At 54.7% G+C, this 23735-nt stretch overlaps 6 protein-coding genes across 13 annotated transcripts; 4 read left to right on the top strand and 2 right to left on the bottom strand.

The window, feature by feature from the left end:
- The first annotated feature begins 85 nt into the window (after positions 1 to 85).
- Positions 86 to 844, top strand: LOC105700913 (probable protein BRICK1-B). The gene is made up of 3 exons (XM_012427195.2): positions 86 to 273; positions 460 to 542; positions 633 to 844. Exons 1-3 carry the CDS (start codon positions 153 to 155, stop codon positions 657 to 659), a joined length of 231 nt encoding a protein of 76 aa, XP_012282618.1. The 5' UTR covers positions 86 to 152; the 3' UTR covers positions 660 to 844.
- Positions 845 to 1564: 720 nt separating this feature from the next.
- LOC105700875 (neprilysin-4) lies at positions 1565 to 4413 on the top strand. Its single transcript, XM_012427108.2, has 11 exons — positions 1565 to 1697; positions 1754 to 2005; positions 2089 to 2294; positions 2354 to 2533; positions 2589 to 2800; positions 2884 to 3106; positions 3178 to 3354; positions 3410 to 3572; positions 3641 to 3850; positions 3909 to 4015; positions 4077 to 4413. The coding sequence occupies exons 1-11, from the start codon at positions 1691 to 1693 to the stop codon at positions 4350 to 4352; spliced, it is 2013 nt and encodes a 670-aa protein (XP_012282531.1). The 5' UTR covers positions 1565 to 1690; the 3' UTR covers positions 4353 to 4413.
- A 71-nt stretch (positions 4414 to 4484) lies between these two features.
- On the bottom strand, positions 4485 to 8202 carry LOC105700871. 5 transcript variants are annotated; one of them, XM_023434343.1, is made up of 4 exons: positions 7963 to 8202; positions 5097 to 7847; positions 4910 to 5024; positions 4485 to 4839 (listed from the first exon to the last, which is right to left on the bottom strand). In XM_023434343.1, the coding sequence occupies exons 2-4, from the start codon at positions 7731 to 7733 to the stop codon at positions 4658 to 4660; spliced, it is 2934 nt and encodes a 977-aa protein (XP_023290111.1). In that variant the 5' UTR covers positions 7734 to 7847; positions 7963 to 8202; the 3' UTR covers positions 4485 to 4657. The 5 variants fall into 5 exon arrangements, with proteins under 5 accessions (XP_023290111.1, XP_023290112.1, XP_023290110.1 ...); XM_023434344.1 differs by having other exon boundaries at positions 5097 to 7839; XM_023434342.1 differs by having other exon boundaries at positions 5097 to 7823.
- Positions 8203 to 8456: 254 nt separating this feature from the next.
- LOC105700873 (transformer-2 protein homolog alpha) lies at positions 8457 to 12908 on the top strand. Of its 4 annotated transcripts, XR_001104157.2 has the most exons (6): positions 8457 to 8623; positions 9110 to 9628; positions 10003 to 10217; positions 10328 to 10425; positions 10813 to 11795; positions 11977 to 12908. XR_001104157.2 is itself a non-coding variant. In XM_012427105.2 (5 exons), exons 1-5 carry the CDS (start codon positions 8609 to 8611, stop codon positions 12000 to 12002), a joined length of 873 nt encoding a protein of 290 aa, XP_012282528.1. In that variant the 5' UTR covers positions 8457 to 8608; the 3' UTR covers positions 12003 to 12908. The 4 variants fall into 4 exon arrangements, 3 of the variants coding, with proteins under 3 accessions (XP_012282528.1, XP_012282527.1, XP_023290114.1); XM_012427105.2 differs by lacking the exon at positions 10813 to 11795; XM_012427104.2 differs by having other exon boundaries at positions 10813 to 12908.
- A 1325-nt stretch (positions 12909 to 14233) lies between these two features.
- On the bottom strand, positions 14234 to 23537 carry LOC105700872 (calsyntenin-1). Its single transcript, XM_012427102.2, has 6 exons — positions 23067 to 23537; positions 22219 to 22498; positions 21738 to 22123; positions 21234 to 21659; positions 18938 to 19357; positions 14234 to 18847 (listed from the first exon to the last, which is right to left on the bottom strand). Exons 1-6 carry the CDS (start codon positions 23197 to 23199, stop codon positions 17583 to 17585), a joined length of 2910 nt encoding a protein of 969 aa, XP_012282525.1. The 5' UTR covers positions 23200 to 23537; the 3' UTR covers positions 14234 to 17582.
- Positions 20100 to 21092, top strand: LOC105700874 (serine protease inhibitor dipetalogastin). Its single transcript, XM_012427107.2, has 2 exons — positions 20100 to 20687; positions 20790 to 21092. Exons 1-2 carry the CDS (start codon positions 20507 to 20509, stop codon positions 20918 to 20920), a joined length of 312 nt encoding a protein of 103 aa, XP_012282530.1. The 5' UTR covers positions 20100 to 20506; the 3' UTR covers positions 20921 to 21092.
- Positions 23538 to 23735: the final 198 nt, after the last annotated feature.

The following is a 23735-nucleotide window of genomic DNA, read 5'->3' as shown; positions in this document are numbered from 1 at the left end:
AGCACGATTGAGGAATATTAAAGAGCGGACCGTAGTGGCCGCCATGTTGGAAGATGGCGGCAACCTGATTCTCGGGAGGGGCGGCCGCCATATTAGTTCCACTATTAAAACCATTGAATAGAACTTGTCAATGCACAGTTAAGGGTTAAGTCATGGCCGCTATTCACCGAGAGGCGATACAAAAGCAAATTCAGCAGGACTGGGCAAATCGAGAATACATCGAAGTCATTACGGGCAGTATCAAGAAGATCACGGATTTCCTGAACTCGTTTGGTAATGGTCCATTCTGTATCGGAATCGTCATTACTCCGAACTACGTAGTTCTAACCTAAACCTTAAGAGCGTCTGTTATGTTTACAATCGTTTCTCGAAGTCAGTAGACGAGAGTACAGTTATTTTATTTAAAAGAGAGGAGGAGAGAATTATATGATAATCATAGAATTTCGATTTTTGGTTCAGATATGTCCTGCAGATCAAGATTGGCTGTACTCAATGAGAAGCTGACAACCCTAGAGCGGAAGATCGAATACCTTGAAGCTTGCGTAAGTACTTAAGATTTATTTTTTTCTTTCGTTTCGACATCTCGAAATGCACTAGGAAAAATCGTGGCGTTTACCTGTCGATTGTTGCAGGTAACCAAAGGAGAGACGTTAACCTAAAGACATCGAAATTGATCATCGGAAGACGTTTTTGGCGATGTTGTTCTAAGGCACTCTCCTCCTTCGGCTCATGAACGCGAATATCCTAATAAAGTGTCTCGAATCCACGAGTACTCGTCTTGTCAATTGCTTCGGTAATCGTTGGCTGCTGGACGAAATAAAAATACCACCTGGAACATAACGTAGACAATTGTTTTCATCTTCGAGGTTCTATAAAGTACCACTGGTGGCGTGAATTGTTCCCTGATCAGTCGTCACCTCCCGTCGTTTACAGTCGCGTTTTTAACCTTCCGACGCAGAAGTGGAAACGGAAGGCATAGGAGAAGCACCATGAACCCAATTCCCGCAGTCCTGCTCGTCATGTTGGTGCTATGTTTCCCAACATCCCTAGTCATCGTCACTGCAAGAAATTCATGCGATGACCCGAGAAACGTGTCCTTCGTTCTGGAACGGCGTGGCGTCAGAGGTAAAAATCGTAAACCCTAAAGCAGTCGTTTGCTCCGAAGGATGTCTCGGTGACTCCTTTTTAAGTGATGCCCAGCGAGCTGGAGCAGTCGGAGTCAAGGGACTGGGAGCTCCTCCGCGAGATCAAGACGAGCTTCGTGCCCAGGGACGTGCCCTTGACGATTTTTTCCTCGAAACGACGGAGAAAGAGAACGGAACAGGTAAGAATTCCGTTTTCCCTGAAGGATCTCCTGGCCCACGTGTTCCCTTTCAGCTCCAAGGCGAGAATGCTGACTCCTGCGGGACGGCTCGCGAGGAAAGAGCGGAGCGCATGCAAGACCTGGGCGAGGATGTCGTCGACGCCCTTTCCAGGTGAGATGTAATTAACCCTGTATAATTATTATATTTTATATATTAATATTTTCCTTTTTAATTCCTTCGATTTATTTTTTCAGGATGAACGCAGTCAAGCAGAGACGCCACGCCGAGGAGCCGCACCCCGGAGACCAAGTCTCGGGACCCGCGGACCCAGGCGCCTTCTGGAAAGGCGAGAAGGATCCCGAAGGGGTCAGACGGAGCCAAGGTACATGCAAGGTACACCTCCTTAAATTCTAAGCACCCTCGAGATCGGCTTCGAGCTCCCTTTCCAGCCGAGGCGATGTTGCGCTACATGGACCAAGCGGTCGACCCCTGCCAAGACTTCTACGAGTACGCCTGCGGGAACTGGGCGGCTCGTAATCCCATACCGAAGGACAAGGCCGGCTACGACACCTTCGAGATGCTCAGGGAGTCGTTGGACTCCGTCCTCAAGGAGCTGCTGGAGGAGCCGATCGGCGACGGGACGCGAGCAGGAGACGCGACGGTCAAGGCGAGGCATCTCTTTAGGAGCTGCATGGACTACGGTGAGAAAAAAAAATATAGAGCCCTCGAGACCGGGACATCTGGAGCACGTGTTCATCTAGAGGCTCCGCGGTCGCTTTCTCAGACATCCTGGAGCGCCGCAGGGACCGACCGCTGATCCGCCTCCTGGACGAGCTCGGAGGCTGGCCGATCCTTGGACGGCGACTCTGGGACCCCGAGAGGTTCGACTGGCTCTTGCTGGTGGGGCAGTTGAGGCTCTTCAACAACGACATCCTCATCTCCGAGTGGGTGGGGCCGGACATCAAGAATAGCGATCAGTACGTCATTCAGGTGAGGGTCGCCTCAACGAGGTGAGACCTTGAAGAGCGAGGAGAGTCCTTCCTTCGCAGATCGACCAGACGTCCTTGGGCCTGCCCACCAGGGACTACTTCCTGCAGCCGTCGAACGTAGTCTACCTCGAAGCCTACAAGGACTATCTGATCGAGGTCGCCACGCTGCTGGGAGCCTCGCCGGAGAACGCCACGACCCAGGCGGCGGAGCTCATCGAGTTCGAGACGAAGCTGGCAAAGGTGTCAGGATTATGCGACGAGGAAGACCTCGAAGAAGTAATCGAGAGTCTTTCAGATCACCTCGTCGCCGGACGAGAGACGGGACGTCTCCGAGCTTTACCAGAGGATGACCATCGGTGAGCTCAGGGCCTTCGTTCCCCAGATAGACTGGCACAGGTACTTCAAGATCGTCCTGGCCAGGCCGGTGAACGTCTCGGAATCGGTGGTCGTCTTCGCCCTGCAGTACGTCCAGGACCTGGTCAATCTGCTCTCGAGGACACCACCCAGGTACGAGACGAGCCGGAGACGACGAGTGGAAAGGATGCGACCCAGGCAGGATTTTTTAATTAAACACCGTGCATCGTTTTCAGGACCGTGTCGAATTACTTGCTCTGGCGCTTCGTCCGCCACAGGGTGAACAACCTGGACGACCGTTTCCAGGAGGCGAAGCAAAAGTTCTACTACGTCCTATTCGGCAGGGAGCAGGCTCCTCCTAGGTGGAAGAACTGCGTCGCGCAGGTCAACTCCAACATGGGGATGGCCGTGGGCTCGATGTTTGTCAGGAGGTACTTCGACGAGAACAGCAAGAACGACGTGAGGGAACTTCCGTTGACGTCGGCTCGTCGAGGATGCTCGTCGAAGATCCGTCTCTCCGTTTCCCGCAGACCCTGAGGATGACCAGAGAGATCCAACGGTCGTTCCGCGAGCTGCTCAACGACACCTGCTGGATCGACAAGGAGACCAGGTCGCTGGCGAGCGAGAAAGTCGACGCGATGCTCCTCAGGATCGGGTACCCCGAGCTGGTGCTGCAGCCTCACCTTCTGGACGAGCGTTACGCCGACGTGAGGAACCTCGTCCTCGAAGAGCCGAGCTTGCTCCCTCAATTTCCGATTTCAGGTCGTCGTGAAGCCCACCGAGTACTTCGAGAACACCCTGAACGTTCTTCGGCATCTGACGAGGGTTGAGCAGGATCGCCTGGGCAGTCCCGTCAACAAGACCCTCTGGAACACCGCACCGGCCGTCGTCAACGCGTACTACAGCCGCAACAAGAACCAGATCAGTCAGTCTTCGGGGTCTACGGGCACCGGTCCTTTTGCGGACGAACGCTCTCCGATTCGTTTCTTCCAGTGTTCCCCGCCGGGATCCTCCAGCCTCCGTTCTACCACAGGGACTTCCCCAGGGGCCTCAACTATGGGGGAATCGGCGTGGTGATCGGCCACGAGATCACCCACGGCTTCGACGACAAGGGCCGCCTCTTCGACAAGGACGGGAACCTGCACCGGTGGTGGAAGGACGAGGACATCGAGGAATTTCACCGCAGGGCCCAGTGTCTGATCGGCAAGTGACCTCGAGGATCGAGAAATAGGGAGAAATTGAGCGTTCCGGGTCTTCCTAGATCAGTACGGTCGCTACGTGGTCACCGAGGTCGGCATGCGCATCGACGGGGTCAACACCCAGGGCGAGAACATCGCCGACAACGGGGGAATCAAGCAGGCCTTCAAGGTAGGGAGCCTCTTCGAGGTGCGTCCAGCGTCCGGTATAGTCGATCGCTTCCCTCGCAAAGGCCTACGAGCGGTGGCTGAAGTCCAACGGAGACGCCAACGAGACCTTGCCGGGCTTGAAGGCGACCGGGAAGCAGCTCTTCTTCCTGAACTTCGCCCAGGTCTGGTGCGGCACCATGAGACCCGAGGCCACGAGGAACAAGCTGAAGACCGCCGTCCACTCGCCGGGGAAGTTCCGGGTGATCGGGACGCTCTCCAACTCGAGGGACTTCGCGCAGGTCTTCAACTGCTCCGTGGGGACCTTGATGAATCCCGCGAGAAAGTGCTCCGTATGGTGACTCTTAGGGGACTCGGCACCTCGAGGGACTTTGAGGACCGCTTCGGAGCGTTTCCTCCTCTTCGAGGATCCAGCATCCGAGGAGGCCCTCAGGGAATGAAGGATCCTCGGGAACGTGAAATACACCATTCGATACGATCGCAACTGGTCCTAATACGTATTAATTTCATAATAATCACGATGGCGCGCGTACCTTGACGTATGCATACGCGCGCACGAACATGGATAGACTATGAATATCGAAAACGCGGATATAAAGGATCTATCGAGAACGAATAACGGAACGAGATGGAGTCATCGGGAACCTCAAAAATTAAGGGTCGTCAGCAGCTGGTGCCCCGTCTCCATGATCATGGATCTCACGTGGTCCGCGTGCATCGCCTGACTGCAGACCTCGGAGTACTTTTGGAAGATCGCCTCGTTCTCCCTGGGCAGGAAGGACCGGAACCTCTTCAGGGGCAAGATCTGCACGAGGTAGACCAGCGTCTCTGCGGAAACGAGGGATTTTTCAACGATCGATCGCGAGGCCCTCGGATAGAAGGGAATCGAGGGTCTTACCCTTCATGATCTCGCCGTACACCTTGCCGTGCTCCTTGTCGCCGCCGGTCCAGGTGATCTTCCCCTGCAGCATCTCGATCAGCATCTTCCACTCGGCAGCCCTCGTGTACTTGTACTGGAAAAATCGAAAGGCGGTCGGAGCGAGCTCTTTTTCGGGCATCCAACCGGAGACCCGGGGGGACGGTACCTGGGCGTACTCGAGCAGGGCCCTCGGGCAGTCGTCGATGAGGATCCTGGTCCCCGCGGCGGGGTCCAGGCGGTAGAGGATGCGCAGGGCGAGGTCGCCGCCGGGATCCTGCTCCTCGAGGAAACGGTCGACGTCCCGAAGCGACTCGGCGGGCAGCCGACCGCTGGCCAGGAGAGCTTGGAGTTTGAGGAGCTCCGGTCTGATGTGGACCCCGCGCTGCGAGGCGAGGCGGTCCAGGAACTTGGGTCGGCGGCTCGCGAAGAGGTACGGCTCCTCGGGGTCGTGGCCGAGCTCCCGCGGGTCCTCCTCCTCCTCGCGGAGCCGGCCTTGGGCGAGCTTGCCCAGGTAGGAGCGCACGAGGATGCGGAAGGCCTCGCGCTCGGCTTCCGCGTCGTCCGGGTCCTCGGGGGATCCGGAGGAGCGACATCTCTCGCCGAGGTAGGCCTCGAGGAAGAGCTGAAGCGCGCCAGCGGCGTCCAGACCGTCGCGACCGAGGCGCGAGGGCAGATATCCCAGGAAGACGCGCACCGCGATGCGGGCGGCGAGGAGACGGGTCGTAACGAGGCGCGCGAGCACCTTGGCGAAGAGGCCCCTCCGGGGACGTCGCATGAGGCAACCGGCGAGCTCGGAGAACCCGGGTCCTCCGCGGTAGCCCCGGGAAACCGGGGTCCAGTCGAACAGCAACTTCCAGTGGCGCATCAGGACGCGTTCGAGGCCGTGATCGGGCAGGGCCTCGAGAAGTTCGGCGGCGGGCCCGGACGCCCCGGTCTCGGCGAGGAGCAGCGCCAAGGAGAAGCGCTCGACGAGACCCGCGTCGTCGGTCGTTGAGGAGGCGACTCGGCCGCGTAGGATCTCTATCAGCTTGTCCGCGGCGTGCTCGCGGAGGACGGGACTCGCGAGCACGGCCTCGGGCAGAGCGCGGCGGTCGGGGGCGTCGCGGTCCAGCACGGCCGGGACGTCGTGGCTCTGGAAAAGGGCGTCGGCTTCGGCCTCGGCCTCCGGACCGGACGCGGCGTCGAGGCCGGCCAGGAGCTCGGCGACGAGGGCGGCGCGCCCGGGACCTGGGGCGTGGACGACGCCCTCCCTCGCCAGTACCCTGGCGGCCGGCAGACCGGCGCGACGGTAACAGCGCGCCGCTCGCCGCCAGTCGGCCGCCGACCGCGAGCCGAGCAGGTGATCGGCCAAAAGCGCGGGGCACTCGTCACCCGGGCCCGAGGGCCCCAGGGCCAGGGCCTCGGCCAAGAGGCGGCCGTAGGTGGCGGGCTCGGCGGCGCGATGGCACTCGGCGGCGCGTAGCATGTCGCGGCGCACGTCGCTCGGCCCGGGCAGGGCGAGGGCGTGGATCGCCCAGTGGGCCTCACCGGCCGCCACGAGCACCAGGTGGCGACCCGAGCACGCGAGCTCGCGCACCCCCGGGAACGGCCGCAGGCCAATCAGGAACGGCGGGCCCTCGGGCGGCTCGTCGGGCCCCGCCTCCAGCCCCGGAGGACCCAGCCGAGCAGCGTACGATTCCAGGCCCGCTTCCGTCAGGGCATGCAGCGCGGTGGGCTCGAGAGCGACTCGTCGCGCCGACGCCGTCAGCGGGTACACGCGCGGCCGCAGCTCAGGACCCCGGGCGCCGCGTCCTATGCGGAACGCGTAGCCCACTCTCCCTGTGCACGCCACGCACCCCACCGCTTCGGGATCCAGCGGCTCCAGAAGGGAGCACGAGAAGGCCTCCCCCAGCGCCGCGCCCATCCGCACGAGATGCTCGACCGAGTAGCGCCCCCCCGGCTCCACGCTCGCCACCGCCTCGTCGGGGTTGGCCTCAAGCGGAGCCCCCACCCCGCGCTCCGCCAGCACGCCGGGCAGCTCCACGGTTGGCGCGCCGCGCGCTGCCAGTCGGTCCCAGTCCACGGGCCCGTCCGTGGTCTCCGGGACTTCTTCGGGATCTGGCGCCTGATCGGGTTGCGGGGAACCTCCGGCCGCCAGTCGGAACACCAGAAGACGTCGCGCGTCACACGCCGCTATCACGTCTTCTACCGCGTCGACCCGTTCTGGGGTGAAACCCAGGGTCAGAGAACCGCGGTCGGCCGCTGCCCGGAAGTCGATGAACCGCAGCTTGGTTGGATTCAGGGTCTCCACCTTGTACTCGTAGAGCAGGATCCGCGGCCCTCCGGCAACGAACAGGTTCCCGGTCGCTTGGCAGCAGGCCACCGCCGCCGGAGCCGCGTCGAGGCCATCCAGGGGAAGCTCGATCATCTCCAGGCTGTCCGAGGGAGGGTTCGGACTGGGAGTCACTCTGCCCGCGATCCGTGCCCGGATAGCTCGCCCTCGGTTCGCCTTCGAGCCCCAGTTCACGTAGACCCTCACAAAGCGACCCACGAGCGAGCCCCGGCATGTCTTGGACTCCAGAGCCAGCACGTAGTTACCCTGGACACAGTGGCGCATCGACTCGACCTTGTCCACCGTCGGGAAGACGGTCCTTGGCTCGACGTTGGCAGCATCCAGATCCCGGACCTCCACGCAGTGACTGGACAATGCTATCAGCAAGGCCTCGTCCTCGCCTACGTGGGCTATGCATGCTGCCGTTGGCTCCTCCTCCAACTGAGCCACGTTCTGCCCCAGGAAGTTATGCACCGGGATCACGCGAACCATCGTAACTTTTTGTGCTTTGACGTCGACGACGAGACTGCTCCTATGAATCCCTGGCTTTCATGACGACGACTTCAACATCCTGCGAGCCTCCTGGACAAGGTAATTTCTGTTCCACTTTTGTTGGTAGAAACGAATCGGATAGATAGTAAAGAGTTTCTTAGCTCTCGCCAAAGATCAAGCTTTCGGGAGAATGACATTGGAGTAATTGTTAATTAGTTAAGTTTCTTACCATTAATGGAAATTCTATCCATTAATGACACGGCACAGCGCAAATCCGTAACTGTCCCTGTGCATTAGGTTGAGAGATCAACGTCTAGACCATTTCGTCCCACCCTCTTTTTAGAGACTTCCTTTAAAGCCCGGCACGTTCACCTCCACCGGTGACTTCGTCTCTCGTGTTTTTTAAACTCAGACCCTCCCTAATGCGCTTGGTTAGGTCCGAATTGATTTTCCGTGCTTGCATTCTTCGTCTCTTGACAAAACGACTGTCAGAAAGAGATAGGGAGCATAGTTATCGACTAATTGGGAGAAGGTGGCTCCATCTAGCGATGTATGCCGGTAGGTTGTCCCCCTAGTGGAATCGATGCTCTTCTTGAGGTAAACGCGGCGGACCAATTGGAGCGCGCCGTTTCCGGCGTGCACCAATCAGAGTGCTTCTTGCGCCGGCCGGCACCTACCGCCTTTTCTTCTCCCTTCACGTAGTCGCACATGGAGACTCGCTGTTAAACGGAGAAGAGGCACCGCCATTTTGCCGCTACAGCTCCGTTCGGAAAGCGTTGGTGACGCCGTGGATTTTCTTTTCTCTCGCTTCGACGGACCCGAGAACGCCCGCGGGTCCTTCCTGACGTTACCTGGTCGACAAGGACGCGAGTGAAATGAGCGCCATTGAGGTGAGGCTCGTCGTGACTCGTATTCTGTGGCTATTACGCGGCCGGGGTCGCGGTGGATTAATGGCGCGTACTACACGCCGCGAGTGATCGCTTCTTTTTTGCCGCCACTATTGATTCGCGGGCCGATATCCACCTCTTGCTGCCGGCCGAGTTATTCGCATTATTTTATCTTGTTTCCATTTTTTTCTTTGTCATTATCATGGTATTAAGAGTCAGGGAGAGATTATCAAGTGGCAGGGTTTTGTCTTTCGAACTCGTTCGCGACCGTTATTCAGCGCTCTCGATCGCGCTCATCGACATGTGCGAACGTTCCCGGAAAATCGAGGAACTGTTTATTATTCAGGATGAAATTAAGTTAAGAGGAAGTTTATTAATGGAAATTATCATGGATTTTGTTGGATGGTTAACATAGTGATTTATAGTGTTGTAAGAAATTCACTCGGCTTTAGTTATAAGATGATTAAGATGCTTCGTTTTAACCAGTAGCGTAGCGGTAGCCGTAGCGCTAGTCCCAGAAGGCCTAAAAACAGCGACGGAGGAATGAGAAACTCTAGATCGCGATCCCGATCGCGCAAGTCACGAGAGCGCAAAGAGGGCCACAGACCTGTCAAAGGGAAATATTCACGGTCACGTAGCAGATCTGCTTCCCGGGGAAGGAAGTCCTATCAGATGAGCAAGTACTCGAGCAACAGACGCCGCAGCAGCCGCACCCGCAGTCGCAGTCGAAGCAGATCGAGCTACCGTGGAGTACGGTACTCCCGCAGTAGGTCTCGCTCGTACTCCCGTTCCAAGTATTCCCGCGAAAGGGACAGGTATGTCTACCGCTCGCACTCGAGGAGCCCCATGTCCTCGAGGCGACGTCACGTCGGCAACCGCGACAACCCCTGTCCTTCGAGATGTCTCGGTGTCTTCGGACTCTCCATTTATACCACCGAGCATCAGATCTATCACATCTTCTCCAAGTATGGGGTTGTCGAGCGAGTACAGGTTGTCATAGATGCAAAGGTGCGTGTTTCACAATTATTAGGTAAAGCGACCTGAAAGTGGTTATATTAATCAATCGAGAGAGATCGTGTACACGGTATAAATATTCTTCCCCTGAAATAGCCATTTAAACGCAAAGTATCGCGTTAGAATGTGCGATTAAAAATAATTATCAGGGGGTACAGTAAATCGAACCAGAGATTTAGAACGTTCGCTTGGTAAGTCTCCGCGATACGTCAAAGGCATCTGGCCACATCTTTTAAAATATTTCTATGTAAATTTAATTTATTCTACGAGAGTCTTGAATCTCCCCTTCGGGTCGCTTTACAAAATAAGATGTATCGATTGTGGAGCAATTAAAGGAATACCAGGATAATCGAATCATGGTTTTTCAGACTGGACGGTCTAGAGGATTTTGCTTTGTATATTTTGAATCGTCAGAGGATGCCAAGGTAGCAAAAGAACAGTGCACGGGAATGGAAATCGATGGCCGGCGAATACGAGTAGATTTTTCAATTACTCAACGAGCTCATACGCCTACTCCTGGAATTTACATGGGCAAACCAACCCACTTGCACGACAGAGGCTGGGACGGACCCAGACGTAGAGAGTAAGAACCGATACTATCCACCGTCTTGGATAACGTTAAAGATTTTCGTTCTTCCTGTCCTTTTTAATGGACGATTTACTAACGAACTATCAACCGGGGATCCCCCTCAGGAGTAGTTACAGAGGAAGCTACCGACGGTCGCCCAGTCCATATTACAACCGACGACGTTCTCGATACGACCGGTCCAGATCACGCTCCTATTCCCCACGTAAGTGTACTGGATAACTTGGCATTCGTTATTTAATATAGGAAATCAACCCGACGAGGTTAAACGGATAAGAGATGCTGTCGTTTTTGTATGAAGTACCAGGTAATGAAATATATTACATGCGCGCCTCAATACATGTGCATGATTGAAAATGTGACACCTACGATAGAATCTGACCCGATAGCGCGATTATTGGAAATTCATCGATTATAAATCGGCGCTAGCGAGACACGGGAAAGGCTGTTCGCCGGCTTTATTCGGCTACTTTAGGGAGGATTCGGCGGCAAGAATTCGATAAACCCCTCGCGGTATTAGCTAAGTGCAGCTAACCTAAAACGCGCGTACCTAACCAAACAATCACGGTCTTTGTTGCTTAATGAATTTCAGGTCGATATGTAGTGGCACGAGTGTGATGCGAGAGGCCAGGTGTTGGGAGCCGTTTGTGTGACTTGATCCTTTGATCCCCATTACTTCTAAGTAATACACTCGCACGGTGCCAAATCATTTTATGCAAACGCCGCATTACCACCCTACCGTTCTCACCTTACCCGGCTCTATTTCAAAAATTGCACGGATTCGACAGGAGCCCGATAAGTAGAGCCGAAGAGGTCGAGCCTTTCCTGACCAAAGTCTCCGCTATTTTCTTCACGGCTTCGAAATCATTTTACCTTTCCTTTAACGCTTTGTGATTTTAAAAATCGGGAAAGTATTCTTCATTGATTCGTGAGGCCTCGTCGGTTAACATCTCGCAAGGTTTAAATTTAATTCTGTCCGTTAATTATATTCGATTGAACTTTATCGATTCGTGGAGGTGCACCGGAAGGAGTTCTTAAAAGTATAGTTATAGCGGGATAATTTTCGTTGCTCGGAGGTGTCTTGAACTTTTGAGCTTCGAGCCTACTTATCGGGGAGTTTGAGATGACGGATACAAAGTACGGTGTATCGAGGATCTTTCGATGGGACACTTGGAACGGAGAAAAGATGCCTCTAGCCTCTTTTGCCTAGGAAAGAGTAAGGTCAGAACGGACGCGGAACTTTATTTTCATGAACTTCCCCAGACCTACTCTTCGCTCGACGTATCTCAAAGTTAAAGGAGATAAGGTTTTTAGTTATACTCTTTACTCTCGTCCGGCGATAATGTGAAGGTTGGAATACGCATGTGGAATTGTTGCGAGGTTCTGTCTCGTTGGTTCTTCCCTCTCTCTCTTTCTCTCGCCCCCTCTCGAGGGGAGTTGGCCCTCGGTACAAAGTTGTATTTCAGCCATTCGACGGTCGACTACCACCCAGATGGTACGAAGCTGCGCTAATGTGCTACGCGTAAACCTATAAATGTATCCGTCTATCTATCGTAAGGCTTTATTACGAAGAAGGTGAGAGAGGGAGAGAGAGAGCAAGAATGGGTGCGAGTGTGCGAGTGAATGGAAGAAAGAAAGAGACACGTTAGGAGAGAAAGAAAAAAAAAACAGACAGGAAAAGCAATAAGAAAAAATGACAAACTTAAGCCTGAACGTTGTACGAATAAGTCCTCTAACACGTTTGTTTGTTTATAAGGTTTTGAATCAAGAGGTATTGGATGATAGAGGGAACTCTCTGTGTCGAAAAAATGAACGGTTTTGCAAACGAAAAGTCGAAGACAAGAGATCCGCCGGAAGAGAAGAAATACGTTTCGCTTCTTCTCGCTCGGCTAGGCTCGAAAAATCAAGAGAAAACCGAGGGTTCGTGTCGCGCGACTCGTGAGAAAGAATATGATCCGAAACCGGCCTCCCCCCCGTCGAGTTCGTTCTCGGGCCTCTAGGAAGAGCACTCAAGCAATGGTTAATGCAAGAGAATACGAGAATACAGGAAGAGGGAAAAACGTTGGGTGAGTCGGTGCTGCGAGAGAGAAATACCGATATATGTACATGTACGTCGAGAGAAATCGCTCGGCGAACGTGGCCCGAGAGGGAAAGAAAGAAGAGAGAAAACGTCGAGATATCCGTAGAGCTATATATATATATATACTTATACATATATATATATGCATATACATATACATATATACGTACCCGCGAGAGAAGAATAAGGAGATTCGTGCTCGCAGGTTTAGTCGAACCGATCATATTCTTTATCAATTGGTTGTGTATATCGGGTGTCGCTCGTTCTCGAGGACGCCACATAGCTCGCGGTCCGGGTCCTCGGCCGGTCCGCCACTTCCCCGCTTCGCAATAAAAAGAGAGAATAAAGGTGTGCACCCCTCTCTGTCCATCCTGTCCCTCCACCATCCCAAGACCTCCGACAGTCGCCCAGTCTTTTATCTAGAGATAGACGTCCTTCGTTTTCGCGGGTTCTTCGTTTCTTTTCCATTTTCTCGAATTTTCTTTTATCCCAAAGCTTCTTCCGTCGCCTTTCCAAGGAGCTGACGATTCCGGGGCGCCTTGTATTTGCGTTTAACCGTGTACAAACGTGTCCATAAGTATTGAATAAAGATCAAATCATCGATCGAACGGTCTACGTCGTTTTATTGTTAGGGCTAGCCTTCGACGGGTCGGGTCGTGGCATTGCACTTGGCGCGAAACTCTGCCCAGGCTCTCGTATTTTTTTCCGAATGTACATCTTTATTAAACAAATACAGTTGACGTCTTAATGTTATTTATAATATGTATCGTTTAGATATAATATTTCAATCTCCTAGCCTGTGCGACGGGTAGGTGCGCGAGCGTGTCGTGCTAGTTTCTAACATCGTCGATAAACAATTCTTCCGAGTTGAGGAGAGCAGGTTTTAAAGTGTATCTGCGGGCCGAGTGACTCGTTGCGTTGCGGAAGAGACGCGCGGCCTGCCTCTCCTGAACGTTTCCGTTCCCCGTCAATTCTTAATTTCTTCCCTTTTATTTCCCCCTCTGGCTAAAATTCTGGATCTTGGACCCCTTTTGGCGCACGTAACGGGGAGTATCTTTAACGGATTCTCCGAGGACTCGTTTCGCGTCGACATCCCACGGGAAACGAATTCCGCCAGCCTGGCGGAAATCTCGGCCCAGGAGAAGCTCGGCCCACGTCCCCAGGGTGCAGGGTCTTTCGGTTTCCTTGTAAGTTAGCTCGGCAAAGATTCCCCTAGACGGCTGTATATGTAACGCGGTTTAGCCTGGGATACCCTCCTCCCCCTTCGCTATATAATTAGTCCCTTAACGGTACTATATTAATTATTAATCTTATTAGTTAACACATAGTCGATCCGTACCAGGAGGGAATTTAGAGGACTCCTCTTCTATTATGCTTTCCTTTTTTTTTTCTCGACTTTTTTGTTCCTTTTCTTAGTAATCGGATACGGCCTACCGTTCGTGGCAAATTGTTCCTTCTCTTTCGTCCTTTCTCTCCGCCCGATCGCCTATCGTTTGCCGCGCGCGCACATATATGTATACATATATATATATATATTTTTATTCATTTATTTAATTAAGTACCGCGAGGAAAAAATTCCGCACGGAGAGCGGGCACTCTCCCCTCTCCGAGTATTCTACGTTATTATTTCTCATTTCCTCTCCATCGCTTTACGGACATTTTTTTTTTCTTTCTCTTTTCTTAGCGTTTAGCGAAGTCGCCGGAATTTGTGCACGCGTGTACGGTTTTCCGGTTCCTTTCGGTTTATTTTTATATTTCTCTCGAGCGTCGAGAGAAGCGGTCGACCGTGAGTTTCTCCGGAGGAAGAGGAACCGGAAGGACGACCTCTCGGATCCGGAAAGGGTACGGAGAGTTTAAGCCGAGGCGGAGCTTAATTGAACCTTGATAGCGCGAAGAACGCGGGGAGATATTTTTTTTTTTTCTTTCTACGGAGTTTTTCCACGCCTGGCGATCCTTCCCTCGCGTCGGACGCCATTTGTTCGGTAGTTCACGTCCACGGGTAAACGTTTTCACGGTGCTCCTAACTCTAACGATACTTCTCCGACAATCGACGGTGCAGTAAAATCGGGCGCTCGGTCTAATCGAACGGAGGTGATAACAGCCAGCCAACGAAACGACACCGCGCATATATATATGTACATACATGTGTTATTAGCTGCCTACAAAATACGGTGATATATATATATATATATAGGACCTAGCTGTAGTATCTCTTCTCCTCCTCGTTACAGTTATTAAGTACATTCTTTAGGTGCGCACACCTAGACGGGTTATTGTATTGATAATTCCTTGTTTGCAGAGAGGGCATACTGACGGAAATCGACGACGAGGTATCCCATCGGGAGAGAAACTCGTCCCTAGGGATAGGCGTACATACGAGTGGCAGGACTCCTGCAGGATTCGAGTCCCCGTTCCGATAAGGTGCATTATCGAGGAATTCCCTCTCTTATCCCTATAAGCGCCCACGTGGCGCGTCTCGTTCGCGCACCGCGAGTTGCCTTTTTCTCTTTTTTGCTCTCGTCTCTACGCGTCGCGCGAAATCACGGCGACGACCTGGCAAGAACGCGGTAAACCTTGCTTAAGCGGATCGTCCGAGGATTAAAGATTAATCAAGGCTTATGTTAAAAAAAAAAAAAAAGGTACAAATTTAGTCCCGACTCGGCAACCTTCGATACCGATGTATCGCAATCGGCAATTGGCGGTGACGTACGACATTATCTTTTTTTTTTTTTTAACGCGAATAATTTTACATGTAAAATTTAAAATTAGCATACACTCGCGCGAGTTACATTTTGCGACCTAAAGTATTAACGACTGGGCGTGCGTAACGAAATTAAGTACATGGCGTTGATTGATTAATTAATCGCGTATAGGTACTGGTTATAAATATTGCACCCGCGACGAGAATTTCACTCCTCTCTTTTTCTACTTTCGCTCGTTGATCGCGATGATCATTAGATAGGCGTGAGAAAATTTTGGAAAACAGGGAAAAGGAAAAGCGGCGCGAGAACGAGACGTCCAGATCCGGACTGCGAGTTCTTTCCGCGTTTCCTCCATTTTCTCCCACTTCTCTCCGTTTCCTTTCTTTCCGCGGTCGCACGATAATCTAGGTATATATATATATTTTTTTTATATAGTACAGCGGATAGATCTCTCGGCTGTCAGACGGGGGACGTTCGATTTTTGTTTCCATTAATTCTTAAGCAGTGCACAACTTTCTCCATTTTTCTCCTTCGGGGAGGGGAAAGAGAAAGAGGAAGGTCCGTCCAGCTCTCCCTCTCTCTCTCCCCCGAACGGAAGATTAGTTTTACATAGGTGACACACATCGTGTACGAAACTCTTGCATATCTCCATATCGTACCCTACTGTCCAATTTCCTTGGAACGTGTACACGCGGATTCGACTTAAAAAACGATACGAGAAATAAGGAAATGTAAATTAACGCCACGTTAATTACGGCCGAAGTCGTTGTTGCACCGTTACGGGGAGGAAGCAAAACCGAGGGAGCGAATAAAATCGCTGCGATATGGCGGAGGAATTAACGATCAACGACCGATGATCAAACTTTTGTCGCCCCGTTAATTGGGAGAAAACGAAAAAATTAATCGGGGGTTAATCCGCGGAGCGAACCGAAACACTGACCTGACGGAAATAAGCGAGGAAGAAGTGGGGACTGTTAACAATTAACGCTAAGTGCAACAACGATTAATCTTACGTGCGAGGGAGGAGCGCTTATTGCGAAAAGGATTAATAATCGATAGCGAAGCTCGAGGAGGCGGTGACGGAACTCGGGCAGGTTAATTAATGAGAAATTGGAGGGAAAGAAATATAAGTTCTCGACACGGGTCGAAGTCGCCCTCTTTATCAGCGGGCTCGATTCGGTGATAACGAACGACACTAATTCTACGATTAAGGATCCACGGGAAAAACGATCGAATACGACAGACCTCTTATAAAAATGATATGATACGCGCCTTGAAAAAATAAATTGTCTCGTACATTCTATTACAATATAGATATCGATACGTGATCTCTCAATAGTAGGTATCTCATCAGCGTGCGTGTGCCGTGTGTAGGTGTGTACGTGTATATTAATATATATATATATATTTCTGCGTCTCCCTCGCATAACACGTGCACATACGGTTCTCCTCGGCGGGTAAAGCCCGTTTATATGCACGGCGGTATAACGAATGCAGGATAATTCGCGGTAAAAGCTTCTTGTAGAGGGATTAAAAAAAAAAATAGGGAACGGAAGGAAGCGCGTCCTTTCCTCCTTTCGCGATAAAATCGATCGCCTATAGAATCCGCGTAAAAGGAATCCATAGGGTAAATGCGTAAAACGGCGAGTCGAGAGTTTAAAATAAATGCACATAATTGAGAATAGAAACGCGTCCGACGTTGCGACGGAATTAAAAGCGGCTAAAACGAATCGTCGACTCGCCCGGTATTACGGGTTTTGTGTGCCGTATTTTTTGTATACGCATTCCTGCGTAATTCACGATTTTCGCCTTTCCTTGATTACAGGTAAACGTGGGAGAGGCGAGAAAAGCGCGTCCGCTCGGTTCATAGGAGAGACGGCACGCCGTATACTTTCCCTCGTTCGATCTGTACAACGCGTGCGAGGGGACGCGAATCGCCTTAAAAGGGGGAAGAAAAAAAGAAAGGGCCTCGGAGGAAGATAAAGCGGGAAAGAAAAGGGAAGCGTTGGCGCGACTCACCGTTTTGTTCGAGAAAAAGAAAGATTCTCCAGGAAACGCGAGCGCGCGGAAACGCCGTAGAAAAGATCCTAGGGGGAGACAACGAGGTCGAGGGTCTACCTAAACGTATAGGTACGAAGAAAGGGGTAGGCGGCCTGGCCGTATAAAAACTTGTGCGTGCGTTCTTGCGCGAGCCAAGATGGCGGACAGACGCGCGGCCCGAATCGGTCGAATTTCTGTAAAACGGCGGAATCGCGGGATCGCCAGGCGCGGTCGCGGAGCTTTAGGCCGAGGAACCCTATCAGCGAATTCTCCAAGTCTCCTCCGTCTAGCAAAATCAGTCGCGAAGAAGCGCTCGCGCGGTGGAAAGGGAGAAGACGGTGGAGTCAACGCGCGCGCGAGAAAAGAAAACTGAGAGGGAGGCGAGTTTGAGGAATATGAGAAGACGCGCGGCCTGATCCCGCGTCGCTCGCTCGAGACGAGGATCTCGTCCGACGTTCGACTCGCCATCTACGGGGACGGATGCGGAGAGGGAGAGAGAGGGCGGCGACGAGCGGGGGACGGGGGACGGAGGACGGGAGATTAGACGTCGCGGTGGTCCCACTCCAGGTCGTGGGGCGAGTCGCGGCGGGCCCGGCGATGGTGGTGATGGGGGTGGGCCTGGCGGCGGTGCTCGTTGATCTCGGAGTCGTTCTCGCAGTCCGAGGTGTCGAGGTCGTCGGCCCGATAGGAGCCGTCCTCGGAGTCGGTGCTGGCCGAGTCGTAGGGGTCGTCGTCGGGCGGCGCGGGTCGGCGAGCGGCGGCGCGCTGCTCGGCGACGCGATCCATCGGGTTGACGGTGATGGCCAGGGCGGAGTCGTCCCAGGCCATCTCGGTCTCGGCGGCGAGCTCGTCGCCGGCGGCGCGGCGTCGGCGGGCGGCTCCGCGGACGCGGGCGGCGCCCACGGCCGCCATCAGCAGGAGGAAGCCGACGCAGGCGGCGGCGACCAGGGTGACGGCGCGGCCGCCCCCGCCGGGGGCGGCGGCGCGCGGCACCGCGGGGGTGGCGTATTCCTCGGGCAGGTCGGCGTGGTGGGGCGAGAGGCGCGCGTGGCCCGGGGCGGGCTCGGGGAGGTGCACGACGGCCGGCGGCGCCGGGGCCCGGGACACCCCGGGCGTGGTCGCCTCCTTGGGGTGGATCACCGCCAGCGTCTGCACGTACTCGTTGCTGGCGAACCGGCCGCTCAGCTCCGAGCACGTCAGCTTGAAGACCCTGTCGAGGTAGTAGGCCGGCTTGCGGTTCGCGTAGGTGATGAGCCGAATGAGCTGCTGGTAGTTGCGCGGCGTGTCCGCCCCGGAGAGGACGACCCCGTCGCGGTCGATGCGCGCGGAGATGAGCCGGGAGTGGCGCAGCGCCTCGGCCGGCAGACCCAGGCTCTCGTGGTCGGGGTTCAGGCTGGGGTAGACGCTGACCGCGCAGGCGTCGAGGCGCGCCGCCGACCCGGCCGTCACCCGGGCGTCGGGGAACACGCGCACGCCCAGCCGGAACTCGGCGTACTCGCGGGCGGCGTAGCCGCTCCCGTTGACGGAGATGCCGGGCCTGGGGGGCGGCAGCACGGTCACGTAGGACTGCGCCGCGGGGATGGGCAGGGGCCTAGCCCCCGGGCCCTCGCACGCCACGCTCGTCTCCAGTCGGAAGTTGCGTCGTCCGGGCGTCGGGAAGCGCCGGGAATTCGAGTAGCCCACTCGGCGCAGCAGCGCCTCCACGTTCGTCCGGTTGTCCCCGTCGATGCGCACCTCCGTCAGGTCCGAGTTGGTCAGCAGCTGCGTGCCCGGCTGCAGCAGGTCCATCGACGGCACCCTTATTCCTGAAAGAAAAATCGGACCCCGTCTTTGACTCCTCTCTCGATCCTTCGCCCTTTGCCGTGCACCACGCAACACGGGTTCCTCTAGCCCACCTTCCTGGCACCGCCGCAGACAGGCCAGCACGTCGGGCTTCTCGTTGCGGCCCACCAGGACGGACAGCCCCGCCAGGTAGCCCCTGAAGTGGTGCTTGGTCCCGTTGTCGGAGCCCTGCCAGCACGCCCCCACCGCCAGGGTCGTGTTCACGTCCTTCGCGGGATGCAGCGGCCAGTCGTCGATCACTTCGGGGTTCTTCTCGTCCGCCCTCCATTCCTCGCCGTCCACGAAGAGCGACACTCGGGGGAAGTCCGCCTGGATCGCGTAATGGTGCCACCTGTCGTCGCACACCTGCGCCAGCTTCCAGCGCCACTCGGCCGGCCGGAAGATGTTGGGGTCGCCCTCGGAGAAGTCCCTTCTCAGCAACAGGATCAGCCGGCAGTTTCGGATGAAGAGGGCGTAATGGTGCCGGTTCATCTCTGCGAGAAAAAATTAGGGAGCGTTATAGCGCCGATTTCGGGCACTTCCTTCGGAAGACGCGACCCTCGAGAAAAGGGAATCCCCGAAGGAGAGGCCCTTTTCCCGCGGAGCCGTTCGAGGTCGGTTGACCGTCGAGCGCGCGTTTATCTCTCGGTCACGAGACACGACGCGACGGCGACACGATCTCGTGCGAACCGCCCGCGTGGCCTGGAGATCCGGGTAAAAGTTAACGAGCCCCGAAGAGGATGTTCCGTCGTATATTAAACCGGCGCTGGAAGACTTCCGCAAACTCGAAGAGAAACCCGACAACATGCGTATCCTGGCAGTGCTCGCGATTTTCCTGATAGCGGCTTTCGTGGCCCTTGGCCAGGAAAGCGCGACGCGATCGAAGTGCTCCTGCACCAGACAATGGGACCCTGTGTGCGGTACGAATGATCGCACCTATGGGAACCTGTGCACTTTCAAGTGCGGTCAGGATCGAATCCTCAGGGAAACTGGAATTAGTAAGTATTTATGTTCGTCGCTCGGTCCAGCCGCTCTCTTCGAGAAGGCTCGGCGAAGCGACGCCTCTGAATATTTTTCTTGCACAGTTTTTAACGTCACGGTGTTAAAGTCCCGCCTTAAAACGCTCTTCATTGTTCTTTTCAGAAATTCAAATTGCCTACAAGGGACAGTGCGGCAAGCCGCTTTCTTAATCGAGGACCGCTCGACGAGGATCGTTTCTTTGCGCGCGTTCGTTCCACGCCTTCGAGTCCGAGTTACAATAAATAATTTCAACGTTCTCGCAATCGCCTTCATCTTCTTCGAGGACGAGCGTCGAATGTACGCCTCCGAAATCGGAGATTTCGTCCGCTCGCAGCCGGTTCCTCCAGTGGTCGCGTTTACGTTTCATCGCCTCTCGTAACTCCCGTTCGTTCCCCGTTATCCCCGTTGTTCTCGAGCCGATCGAATCGACACCGGTCACGGGCCATTCCGATTTGTCCGATCCGATTAGCTCCTCCCGGGGTCGCGGTTATCGCGGCCCGATAATTGGCAATCGATCGACGACGCCGCCGAATAAAACCCGGGAGCGGTAGCGAGGAGTCGTCTCTTCGGGGTCGTCAGTGGGTCGCTCGTGTCAGGTCGAAAGTCTCCATCGAGCTGGAAGGATGAAGGTACTGCTGACGATCGGTTTGGTCCTGGCCTGCGGGTTCCTGGTCCTGGGCCGGGTGTACCACCGGTGCGACTGTCTCCCCACCTCCAGACCCGTCTGCGGGAGCAACGGGGTCACTTACCCAAACCTCTGCGAACTCCTGTGCCACCAAGACGACGATGCTGACTTCGGCCGAGGTACGACGAAACATTTTTTTCCTTCTCGAGAGAAGCCTCGAGGATGCCTCGATTCGCGCGTCCCGATGTCGGGAAATTCCTAACGAGCTACCTTCGTTCCAGTTCACATCCTCAACTTTGGGTCATGCGGGGAGGCCCGTAGTTGGAAAGTTTCGGGTGGGTTGAAACTCGGACACGGTCACCATCACGGGGCCAGGAGAGAGCAGCAACAGGAGCAGGAGGAGGAGGACTAGATCGATCGACGTTTCCGAGAGCAAGGGATGCCGCCAAGGCATCCAAGGGATTTCCTTTTCTTCTTCCTCCTCTTCTTCGAAAAGCGCACCCTTGGGAAATCTTTATCATCGAGAACGTCTCGAATCGATGTAGAGTATCGTGAGAAATAAATTGGGTATTATCGCGCGGCGAGTCGTTGCGATTAATTCCGGGGCCCTCCTCTTACGGTCTGCGAGGAAGGTGTAATTACAAAAGGTCCGAAACTCGGTCGAGTCCGTCCGCTAATGCACTTGGCGCGAGACTCCGGGGGGTCCCTTTTTAACCCGTACTCACTGTGGTCATCCGCGGCGCAGAGGATGTGCTCCTTGACGTGGGGATCCTGCCTGGGCCTCGGCCTGTGCTTCACCCAGACTCCGATGCTGAACTTCCTCGCCAGGGAGTGGTCGAGCACGTCGTTAGGCACGATGGCGGCAGAGCTGGCTCCGTCGAACTCGAATATCTCGTCGGCTTCCCTGCCTTCGTCTCGGGAGAGGCCAGAGGTCCAGGAAGAGGCCGGTCCAGGGGTAGGAAGAAGGTCCACGCTGTCTCTGGAGGCTCCGCAGAGCTTGCGCTGGCTGCGGACTCCATAGGTGTCTCGGTCGCAACCCTTGCCGATGTGGTCCGTGGCCAAAGTCAGGGTTACCCTCAGGTTCCGTAGGATGCAAGGGGCGTCGCAAAGTTCCAGGCGCGCCGAAGGCAGCAGGGACTGAGATCCTACTCCTGTGGGAACCGTGGATCAGAAATTTATCCAATTTGTTTGACAAGTCCCGAGAGTTACAGGGACGGAAGGATACCAACCTGGGGCGTAGTCCACTCTCTCTGGAATTCCTCTCCAACCTGGGGAGCAGACTCGGTTGACCTTGATCGTAACCATCGCCGGGGCTGACTGTTTCATGCCGCAGTCGTATGCCACCACGCTGAGGATGTAGTTATGGGAGCGCTCGTAGTCCAGGGGTTCGGTGTTACGGATCGCGCCATCGTTGTCGATCACGAACGGTTGGTCGGCCGTCAGGATCTCGTACTTGCAAACGTCACCGAATTTGGGCGTACAGTCGCGGTCGGAAGCCTCCACTCGCACCACTTCCTCGTAGAGACGACCCTCATCGACGGTGCTGACGTAGGCTGGTTGCAGGAACTGAGGGGCGTACTCGTTTACGTCGACCACTGTGATGTGCACGGTTGCGCTGGAAAATTCACGCGTACTTGTGATTTTTTAGACTCAAAAGAAATTCATGCCACTGTACCGTCGAGAAGAATTCGTGGTTCGAGGGTTACGTACTTTTCGGATTGCACTCCATTGCATCCGACAGCAGCGATGTCGAACTTGTAGTTGCGTCTCTTTTCGCAGTTTAAGACCCTAATGGCTCTCAATTCCGCGGTGTTCTTCTCCTTCGGTATGATCTCGAAGGGTGCTTCGCCATGGTGTTTGTTCGCGATCCGGAAGGAGCAGACCTTAGCTCCTGACGCGCGTATCTGTGGTGTTACCTCGACCAAAGTCTCGTTTTCCTTAACGAGGCCATGGTAGCCACTCTCTAGGCTCTCCAATTCCAATCTGGGAACTGTACCGGTATTTGTCATATTAGTCGAATGGAAATTGCCCTTCCAATTTTTTAAAGAAAATTTCATTGTCTAGAATGCATACAAAATACTTCTATGGCTGAAAATGAGTGGAGTCCATCCACAAAAATCATTCCACCCGTCGTTAACGCATTTCAAAATCAATTTAATTAAACTCGACCCATATTACGGATCTCCTAGTCCACTCGACAACCGAATAGCATGCCGGACCAAAGGTTAACGGGTTTAAAATCGTTGAAATAGTATTCGACTGTCATAGGCTGGACCGACCTCCTACAAGGACTCCCAATCCTGTCCGACTCCGACATCAATGGGGACACGACCTATCGACGATAGATCTTCCCAACTACGAACCTGCTTGCAATTTGCAGACGCAAGCCCAAAAAACCAGAGCTTGGGAATACTCTACCTGACGCTACCAGGATATGTGTCAAGGCAAAGGTACATTGCGATACAAAGTGGTACATTGCGAAAGAGCGGCATGGGCGAGCCAAGCAGGGAGCAGAAGCGGCGCAGGAATACCAACGGCATTAAGAGGTGAAAAGTCACCTGCTCGGTCGCCGAAGGAGGCGGCGGCGACCTCGTCGAGCGCCCTGACGTCGGAGGGCGCAAGGACGAGGGCGAGGGCGAGGGCGAAGGCGAAGACGAGCGCGAGGCCCGAGGGCGAAGCCGCGGCGATCATCGTCGGGTAGACGAGGAGGGCTCGCAGGGGCGCACGCAGCCCTCAGTGGCGATGGCCTGGGAGAGTCGCCGAGATACCAGTCCTGGGCTTCAAAGGGGCCCTCGGGGTTCCTTGGATCCTCGCAGACGACTCGCACGGTCCTCAAAGGAGCATCGCTGCCACCCGAGCGGGGGTTCGCCTGCTTGCCTGGCCTGCGACACACCGCACTATCCCGAAGTCAATATTTGAGCGGAATATCGATTCGTCAGCTAAAATAACGCCGATTCCACGCTAACCGAGGCGCTGGCTTCGCCACACCGATATAGAAGCCGCGGATCAACTTATATGGGAAGACGCGGAGAGAGGTGAGTTGGGAGATTGATCCTGGCAGGGGCCGCGCGATCGCATTCTGTGCTGTCCTCGGTAGAGAATGCAGGCGGCTCGTGCACTTGCCTCCTTTCGCGTCGAGCTGTGGTCGCAGGTGCGAATCAAATTCATCGGGGGCAGAGCATCCCGAGGAAATGATATGTACATACTCCTCAAAAAAGCCGTTTTGC

Source organism: Orussus abietinus, unplaced genomic scaffold, assembly GCF_000612105.2.
Source record: "Orussus abietinus isolate OABI.00-Male unplaced genomic scaffold, Oabi_2.0 scaffold9, whole genome shotgun sequence".
NCBI classification, from domain to species: domain Eukaryota; kingdom Metazoa; phylum Arthropoda; class Insecta; order Hymenoptera; family Orussidae; genus Orussus; species Orussus abietinus.
Note: the sequence above shows the minus strand (reverse complement) of the source record. Positions and strands in the feature narration are given on the sequence as shown.